Source organism: Ranitomeya imitator, chromosome 7 (assembly GCF_032444005.1).
Source record: "Ranitomeya imitator isolate aRanImi1 chromosome 7, aRanImi1.pri, whole genome shotgun sequence".
Classification (NCBI taxonomy): domain Eukaryota; kingdom Metazoa; phylum Chordata; class Amphibia; order Anura; family Dendrobatidae; genus Ranitomeya; species Ranitomeya imitator.
This window is the reverse complement of record NC_091288.1, coordinates 203,732,042-203,741,882: the sequence shown is the minus strand read 5'-3', so window position 1 is coordinate 203,741,882 and position 9,841 is coordinate 203,732,042. Positions and strand designations below refer to the sequence as shown.

Here is a 9,841-nt window from a genome sequence, read left to right as displayed (position 1 = left end):
CAGTCGAGTATAGAAAATTATAGCCAAGGAGGGGGCCAGGGATATTGGCCCCCTCCCAGACTGTTGGTTTAAAAAAAACAAACAAACCCTACCCTCCTCCGATCCAAAGCCACTGCTCTGCTGCAGTTATGTGCAGTGTTGATGTCACGTAGAGAGCCCTGCAGCCAATCAGTGACCGTAGCAGCTCCTGGTGTCAACTCAGGCAGAGGAGCTAAACATAGTGATGTCCACATGACAATGACAGCGCTGGACCTGGGGAGGGCGAGTAAGCATTTTTAAGCAATTTGCAGCCGGGGGACAGGGGGATTCCTAAATCAGAGAACCCCATTAATAAGCCTTGCCACATAACCCGGAATATCAGACGTGGCAGAACATTCATCTGAAGCAGATATTTCCTATCATCTATTTGAAGCAGAGACAAGAGATGGACACGAGACAAGTTTTGAGAGTTTTATTAGAAGTATAAGGCAGACCCCGCTCTGCAGGGCACATTTGGCAGTGCCACAAGTGGTCCCTGTGTTAGTAAAATATATGGCTTCTACATGGCAGGTAAACATTAGACAAGGTATGACCCGGGCATCTTATTAGACCTGTTCCCCTGATTGACACTGGTTAAGCAAGGAAGTCACTAGAATAAACTCATGCAGTCAGGGAATACACCGCCATATTGTAAACATCACAATATTCCACAGATCATACACACAATATGCAGGTAGACGAAAGATGGCACCAGAAGACAGGGGATGCCAGCGTGCCCAGTGCTAGAAGGCAGGGGATGCCAGCGTGCCCAGTGCTAGAAGGCAGGGGATGCCAGCGTGCCCAGTGCCAGAAGGCAGGGGATGCCAGCGTGCCCAGTGCTAGAAGGCAGGGGATGCCAGCGTGCCCAGTGCTAGAAGGCAGGGGATGCCAGCGTGCCCAGTGCCAGAAGGCAGGGGATGCCAGCGTGCCCAGTGCTAGAAGGCAGGGGATGCCAGTGTGCCCAGTGCCAGAAGGCAGAGGATGCCAGTGTGCCCAGTGCCAAAAGGCAGGGGATGCCAGCGTGCCCAGTGCCAGAAGGCAGGGGATGCCAGCGTGCCCAGTGCTAGAAGGCAGGGGATGCCAGTGTGCCCAGTGCCAGAAGGCAGAGGATGCCAGTGTGCCCAGTGCCAAAAGGCAGGGGATGCCAGCGTGCCCAGTGCCAGAAGGCAGGGGATGCCAGTGTTCCCAGTGCCAGAAGGCAGGAGATGCCAGCGTGCCCAGTGCCAGAAGGCAGGGGATGCCAGCGTGCCCAGTGCCAGAAGGCAGGGGATGCCAGTGTGCCCAGTGCTAGAAGGCAGGAGATGCCAGCGTGCCCAGTGCCAGAAGGCAGGGGATGCCAGTGTTCCCAGTGCCAGAAGGCAGGAGATGCCAGCGTGCCCAGTGCCAGAAGGCAGGGGATGCCAGCGTGCCCAGTGCCAGAAGGCAGGGGATGCCAGTGTGCCCAGTGCTAGAAGGCAGGAGATGCCAGCGTGCCCAGTGCCAGAAGGCAGGGGATGCCAGCGTGCCCAGTGCCAGAAGGCAGGGGATGCCAGTGTGCCCATGTTGTGGCGGCCCCCATGGTAGGCAATGCTCCAGTTCTATGGAGGGCCAGGAATGCTGGGAGTGTGTAAACAATCGGCCTGAGTTTATTTTTCCCTGGGCTCGGAATGTATCAGAAGCAGAAGTTTCGCCAAGACATTTCCAGTTACATGGGAGAGAGGTGAGGGGTGAGCAGGCCGCTGGGGTTACCGGAGGTCACCGCTAATCCTGAAAGAGACAAAATGCAGACGTGTAAGGAGAACAAAGAGCGTTTTGTGCAGAGGCCGGTGTGCGCCGCTCTGCTGTGTACATGGAGAACAAGAAAACATGCAGACGCATTCCGACCAGGTGTGCAGCACGTGTGCAGGGTATGGCGGGGACATATTACCTCTGATTAATCATTCTGTATAATTATTATTTTAACATCTGCAGCAAGAGACACGGAGGGCTCGTCCATGGGGACGATCTGGAAGAATTTTACCCAAAAATGTGTATAGAGAGCATTTCCCCTTAAAAAAAAAAAAAAAAAAAAGACACCAACTTTTCAGTTGCTCCTTAGTAACAGACTGGTTTCTGTCGGTGTGGAGTAACTGATTTTATAGTGTACCTGTCCGTTCAAGTGACTTTTCAGAATAAGCTGTCCTATGTGTGTACATGAGGAATAACACTATCTCTGGCCATTATAGGAGTTCTATGGAGGATAGTATACAGTAGTACTGAGCAGTGTAGCTGTGAATCCAGCACTGGGGTGAGATAAAACGCACACTAAATACAGAGGTCATTATGCAGCAGTACTGAGAAGTATAACTGTGAATCCAACAATGAGGCGAGATAAAACATCTGAAAGCTGAGGACATTATACAGCAGTACTGAGCAGTGTAACTGTGAGGCTATGTGCACACGTTCAGGATTTCTTGAAGAAAATTCCTGAGAAAAACCTGAAATTTTCTGCAAGAAATCTGCATGCGTTTTTTGCGCATTTTTGGTGCGTTTTTTTCCAGACATTTCCCAATGCATTTTATAGTGGGAAATCCGCAAAAAACCCGCAAAAGTAATGAACATACTGCGTTTTTTACCGCGATGCGTTTTGTTCGTGGAAAAAAACGCATCATGTGCACAAAACATGCAGAATTCCTTCTAAATGATGGGATGCTTATTGTATGCTGTTTTTTTGCAGTTTTATAGTGTTTTTATCGTGAAAAAAAAACGCAAAAAAATCAGCAACGTGTGCACACAGCCTGAAACTAACACTGGGGTGAGATAAAACACTTAGCAGAAAGAAGAGGACTTTCTAAAGCAGTACTGAACAGTGTAAACGTGAATCTAACACTAGGGTGGGATAAAACAGTAGAAAGAAGAGGACTTTATAAAGCAGTACTAAGCAGTGTAGCTGTGTTTCCAACAATGAGGCGAGATAAAACGCTAGAAAGCTGTGTAGCTGTGAATGCAGCCCAAGTGTGAAATAAAACACTTACTAGAGACCTCAGCAGCTCTCTGGCTCCAGCAGATGCCCAACCATCACTCCATTCAATCTCTATGAGGCTCTACAGCCACATAGAGAATGAATGGAGCGCAGGTCGAGCAAGCGCAATGCCGTTCTGTACTAATGAGTATAAATGTTCCCCGTTCCGCTGATCGGTGCAGGTCCCAGCGGTGGAAGTCCCACCGATCAATAAGTTATCACTTATCCTAAAGATGGGTGATAACTTGTTTTCTCCCAACAACCCCTTTAAGGTGCCATTTTGCTGCCACTTTTGAAGCAAAAACAGTAAGAGGTTTAAAAAAAAAAAAAAAAAAAGAAGTCGAATGGATCCTAAAAACTTCCCCTCCCATTTTCATCTACTTGAGACATTGCCTTAAAGTCGACCCTCCGTATACATCAGCCAGAGCCAACAGCCTGTGTGCTCTGTGACATGGAAACAATACAAGCCGAGTCTGGTGACCGCAAGCCCAACGATGGAAGTATCTCCGTCACCATGTGAAGGCTCACCCTGGGCTAAGGCAAAGGAGAACCTACAATTTTGGAGTCTCAGATGACGGTGAAACCCACAGGATGGATTATTATCTTATGAATCTTGTCCTCGGCTGAACCCGGAGAAGTAAAGGATTCCAGCATCCAGAATCAAGCAGAACTTTTCTCATTCTGTGTCGGAAGCTTAGAGACCAAGAACACAGAAATGTATCTGTGATATTCACAGTGTTTGCTACTCACCCACTCGTCCTCATCAACGCCTTCAAATGCGTCCTGGGGCAGAGGGTCGTCCCGGTTTCCCAGTTTTGCAACCATTGCACTTAGCAGCTGAGGAATAGAAAGACGTACATGGATTAGTCGCCATTAGGGGTTTTCTGCTGCAGTAGAAGACTTAGCTTGGTTGCCATATCTGCTGACAACTTGGTGGCAGGCCACACTCGGAAAACACAAGGCCTAAATTAGGACCAGATACCCAAGGTCCTGACATTAGCGCCAGGCTGCTCTATCCCAGAGGTTAAAGTAGTAGGACCCTACTGGTCTTGTAATTCCACAACTTTGTACTGTCTACCCCTATACACTGTGCGCTAAACCTGCTGATATCGCTGGTGTCGGCGACAGTCTAATATGTATGGAGTCTCCAGACTCTTTCCCCAGGAGACATCGGTGGAGAGAAGGATCTGCCGCGCTGAATTGTAATCCTTTTCGTTCTCCCGCTGCCAGAGGGATCACTAGTTATCTCCTACCCTTATTAAGTGATTGGGTACAAAATAAAAGAGCGTCAGCCTGCAGATCTAACCTCCTCCTTCTTCTGCTCATCTGTCTTCTCTTGCAGGTACACAGCAGCCGGCACAAACTTCTTGCTCGGTGCTTCCTTAGGAGCTTGACTTACTGCGGGCAGGAAAAAAAAAGAAAACAATATTTTTAACCCTTTAAGGATACAGCCATTTTGGATTTTTGCATCCTTTTTTTTTTGGCTCCCCTTGTTCCAACAGGCATAACTTTTTTTTTACTGTTTTGTCCACATACGGTAGTCATATAAGGGCTTGTCTTTTTTTTGGGGGGGGGACAAGTTGTAGTTTTCAACGACACCATTCATGTTACCTTATGATAAAAAAGATAGAAGAAAAAAAAAACAAAAACAAAATTGCTTTTGGTGATTGGTATTTATGTTTTCTGTTGTGTGGGGGAAAAAATTACCTGGTAATAGGATTGTTCAGGTCAGTACGATCACAGTGACACCAAACTTGTATAGTTGTTTTTTATTATTATTATTTTTATTATTTTAGTAACTTAAAAAAAAATTCGGAATGTAATAAAAAAAAAAAAATGTTGCCAATTTGCATTTTTTAGTCGATGGCGTGACACTTTTTTTTTGCATGGTGACCTGTAGTTTTATCGGTGCTTTGATCATTTTATTGCATTGCAACCAAAAAAACTCACCATATTTGTTGTTTCCAATCTTTTTCCATAATTTATGTGTTCAATATAATTAAATAGATTGAAATATTTTATTTTTTTACCTTTTAATTATGGTAATTTGTGGATGGGGAAAAGGATGAGAGGACACTGATTTTTATTTTTTTGTATATGACAAACTTTATTACTTTTTACTGTATTTTTTTTTTTTTTTAGTCCCCATCGGGGACTTTGCTCGTTCTATATCTGGTTATATCATATGTAGATGCCATACAGTGAACAGTCATTAGCGAGTGTCCGGCTTCTGTGGACAGGTACCCTCGGAGTATTACTAGCGCTTACCAGGAATCATGCCCTGAGGACAGAGGCTGATGCTCGGCTGCTGCTTGTCTTTACCACTCAGCCATTCCTCCGCAGTCAGTGCCGGCTCCCAGGTGACACGGGACGGTGGGAACACGTCATCTTGGAAGAACTCTTTCTGTGTAGGTAAAATAACACGACAGCTGACTCTCCATTCACACAGTTATATGCAACCTACTAACTATGAAGCGGCGCCCACCTTAACACGCGGCACCCGGAAAGCCACGGGCTCAACAGAGCTGTAACAGAGGCGAAGGGCGCGCAGAATCTCCACGTCCGGCACGGAGCAATCCACCTTCCGCAGGTACTGGAAACCCTGGCGGTAGAGAAAGCACAAGACCGTAATCTGTTCGTTATACACAGATGTCTCCTGCAGGCTCCAGATATATCATTAGATGCGGGGTCCCACCTTATGTGGATCGCTGGGGATGAAGGTGTTACATTCCAGGAAGTAGGGGGATTCCGGGACCACCTCATAGAGGAACACTCTGGTGTCACCCTAGAGAAGAAGCAGCACAAGCAGGCTAACAAAATAATAGCAAAGGGAGACGCAGATAAAAGCCTCACTAAACCCAGGACAGCAGGAGCCGACAATAAATACCTGTATTCCCATAAAATTACAACTCTGGAGCAGGAGCCTATACCCCTATTCCCACAGTAGTCAGAGCCTATACCCCTATTCCCACAGTAGTCAGGGTCTATACCCCTATTCCTACAGTAGTCAGAGCCTATACCCCTATTCCCACAGTAGTCAGGGTCTATACCCCTATTCCCACAGTAGTCAGGGCCTATACCCCTATTCCCACAGTAGTCAGGGCCTATACCCCTATTCCCACAGTAGTCAGGGTCTGTACCCCTATTCCCACAGTAGTCAGGGCCTATACCCCTATTCCCACAGTAGTCAGGGCCTATACCCCTATTCCCACAGTAGTCAGGGCCTATACCCCTATTCCCACAGTAGTCAGGGCCTATACCCCTATTCCCACAGTAGTCAGGGCCTATACCCCTATTCCCACAGTAGTCAGGGCCTATACCCCTATTCCCACAGTAGTCAGGGCCTATACCCCTATTCCCACAGTAGTCAGGGCCTATACCCCTATTCCCAAGGTAGTCAGGGCCTATACCCCTATTCCCACAGTAGTCAGGGTCTATACCCCTATTCCCACAGTAGTCAGGGTCTATACCCCTATTTCCACAGTAGTCAGGGCCTATCCCCCTATTCCCACAGTAGTCAGGGCCTATACCCCTATTCCCACAGTAGTCAGGGCCTATACCCCTATTCCCACAGTAGTCAGGGCCTATACCCCTATTCCCAAGGTAGTCAGGGCCTATACCCCTATTCCCACAGTAGTCAGGGTCTATACCCCTATTCCCACAGTAGTCAGGGTCTATACCCCTATTCCCACAGTAGTCAGGGCCTATACCCCTATTCCCACAGTAGTCAGGGTCTATACCCCTATTCCCACAGTAGTCAGGGCCTATACCCCTATTCCCAAGGTAGTCAGGGCCTATACCCCTATTCCCACAGTAGTCAGGGTCTATACCCCTATTCCCACAGTAGTCAGGGCCTATACCCCTATTCCCACAGTAGTCAGGGCCTATACCCCTATTCCCAAGGTAGTCAGGGCCTATACCCCTATTCCCACAGTCAGGGTCTATACCCCTATTCCCACAGTAGTCAGGGCCTATACCCCTATTCCCACAGTAGTCAGGGCCTATACCCCTATTCCCAAGGTAGTCAGGGCCTATACCCCTATTCCCACATTAGTCAGGGCCTATACCCCTATTCCCACAGTAGTCAGGGTCTATACCCCTATTCCCACAGTAGTCAGGGCCTATCCCCCTATTCCCACAGTAGTCAGGGCCTATACCCCTATTTCCACAGTAGTCAGGGCCTATACCCCTATTCCCACAGTAGTCAGGGTCTATACCCCTATTCCCACAGTAGTCAGGGCCTATCCCCCTATTCCCACAGTAGTCAGGGCCTATACCCCTATTTCCACAGTAGTCAGGGCCTATACCCCTATTCCCACATTAGTCAGGGCCTATTCCCACAGTAGTCAGGGCCTATCCCCCTATTCCCACAGTAGTCAGGGCCTATACCCCTATTCCCACATTAGTCAGGGTCTATACCCCTATTTCCACAGTAGTCAGGGCCTATACCCCTATTCCCACATTAGTCAGGGCCTATTCCCACAGTAGTCAGGGCCTATCCCCCTATTCCCACAGTAGTCAGGGCCTATACCCCTATTCCCACATTAGTCAGGGCCTATTCCCACAGTAGTCAGGGTCTATACCCCTATTCCCACAGTAGTCAGGGTCTATACCCCTATTCCCACAGTAGTCAGGGCCTATGCCCCTATTCCCACAGTAGTCAGGGTCTATACCCCTATTCCCACAGTAGTCAGGGTCTATACCCCTATTCCCACAGTAGTCAGGGTCTATACCCCTATTCCCACAGTAGTCAGGGTCTATACCCCTATTCCCACAGTAGTCAGGGTCTATACCCCTATTCCCACAGTAGTCAGGGCCTATGCCCCTATTCCCACAGTAGTCAGGGTCTATACCCCTATTCCCACAGTAGTCAGGGTCTATACCCCTATTCCCACAGTAGTCAGGGTCTATACCCCTATTCCCACAGTAGTCAGGGTCTATACCCCTATTCCCACAGTAGTCAGGGTTTATACCCCTATTTCTGCTCCCAATAATGTGGTCTCTATTGAGCAGACATGTTATGTGACCGCCCCATTCCCAGCTTCCTGCTCTTTGAGTTACAAGTCATCGACGGAGGAGCACAGGCACAGATAGGTGATGTCTGTTGACCACCTATGCCAGGACCCCCATAGCCGCTCACAGCCGGGGCACCAGGTTGGCCTGCGGACTCTTGGCTGGTAATGGCTGGTTGGCTCACCTTCCCAGTAAGCAGCAGGAGCCCAGTGTCCGGGTCGTAGTATGGGATAAGGGTGGCAGGCGACACATCGATGCTGACTGTAGCGATAGGACCCTGAGACAAGTCCTGTGCACTGTGCAGAGTCAGCTGCCGTTCACTTCGGCTGTGAAAAATCACATAATCACGGTCACTGTACCTGCGCCACGTCCATGTCTGTACAGCGGACATCAGGCCGCCCTCACCTGTCAAACCCAGACACCAGCAGATATTTGCCGTCACACACCCAGAGAATACGAGCTCCGCGGGGACCTTCAGGTCCGACTCCCTCCTGTAAGAAGCGACAGTCACATTAGCGCATTATTACGGCAGGAAAGAATAGTATATAGAACTGGCGGCGCTGCGCCACCATCACCGCGCTCTATCTAACCTGCTGTGCCTCGGTGGAAACGCGTGGCTCATATATACGAATTCGCTGATCCTTGCAGCAGGTCGCCAAGTGCTTCCCATCCGGGCTCCATGCCAGAGAGAAGATCTGTAGAAAATAAGAGCTTGATAGACGTCAATAGTCTCACTATTATGTACCCCTATATTTTGATACGACATTTACAGACGCAGAAATACCAACTGGTTTTATTTTATTTTTTTGTTTATTATTTTTATTTTTTTAAGTTTAGGATTTTCAACTTTTTTTTTTTTTTTTAACATTTTTTCTTTTTTTAAACTTTCAATTAATTTTTTTTACTCCCCATAGGGGACTTGTACGTGTGATCATTTGATGATGTGTGCTATATTCTGCAATATTTCAGTATACCAATATATAGTGAAAAACTCGGTTTACTACGGAGCCGAGCCTGAGCTTCACAGGAGGACCAATATGGTGGCGACATGGGTTTTTGCAATTGACAAAACGATAGCTGACAAATAAAAGGATCCTTGACATAATAGTACATCATGGAGCAGGAAGGAGGTAAAGTAGCTACTAGTGATGAGCGAATAAGGAATTATTCGAACATGATCGGGTGCTAACCGAGTGTCTTCTGTGTTCTCGAATAATACGTTAGAGTCCCCGCGGCTGCATGTCTCGCCGCTGTATGTTAGCCAATCCCTGCATGTGTTGCGGCTGTCGAACATATGTTGAACATATTTTTCAAGCACGCCAAAGACACTCGGTTAGCACCTGAGCATGCTCATATAACACCTTATCCCAGCACGTTCGCTCATCACTAGTAACTATCCCATCAATGAGATTTATCACCAATACAGAGGATAGATGTTAGGTGTTTGATTGTTTGGGGTCCAACTACTAAGACCTTCAAAGATCCCAAGAACGAGGGCCCCAAAACACTAGGTGAGAATGGAGCAGCGCTGAGCATGTGCGACCACCATTCAAATAAACAGTGAGCAGTAGTGGTCGCACATGCTCAGTACTGCTCCATTCACACATGATCAGAAGGGGTCCCACTGGTCGGATCCCCACTGATCATACAAATAGTTATCTATCGGGTTTACAGGACTACCTTCAACTACTGAAATAATGGTAATATCTCTGATTACTTAATGTATGCATGATACAAACACATTAAGTCTATCAATAGGCTTGGAAGAGCGATGATCTCTGTAACATCTATACCGACATTACATGTATGTTTTTCCCTAAAGAGGAGGTC

General features: G+C 47.7%; 1 protein-coding gene across 1 annotated transcript in view; it reads right to left on the bottom strand.

Annotated features, from left to right (window-relative positions):
- Window positions 1–437: 437 nt before the first annotated feature.
- The window catches only part of CORO7 (coronin 7), a 101,672-nt gene continuing 92,268 nt past the window's right edge, over window positions 438–9,841 (bottom strand). Inside the window, exons 20-28 of the mRNA XM_069734460.1 lie at window positions 8,602–8,706; window positions 8,417–8,502; window positions 8,196–8,337; window positions 5,694–5,783; window positions 5,484–5,600; window positions 5,267–5,402; window positions 4,305–4,396; window positions 3,749–3,835; window positions 438–1,764 (exon numbers count right to left, since the gene is read on the bottom strand). Of these exons, the coding sequence (XP_069590561.1) occupies window positions 1,759–1,764; window positions 3,749–3,835; window positions 4,305–4,396; window positions 5,267–5,402; window positions 5,484–5,600; window positions 5,694–5,783; window positions 8,196–8,337; window positions 8,417–8,502; window positions 8,602–8,706 (861 nt within the window). The 3' untranslated portion in view covers window positions 438–1,758. The remainder of the gene's footprint in view (window positions 1,765–3,748; window positions 3,836–4,304; window positions 4,397–5,266; window positions 5,403–5,483; window positions 5,601–5,693; window positions 5,784–8,195; window positions 8,338–8,416; window positions 8,503–8,601; window positions 8,707–9,841) is intronic.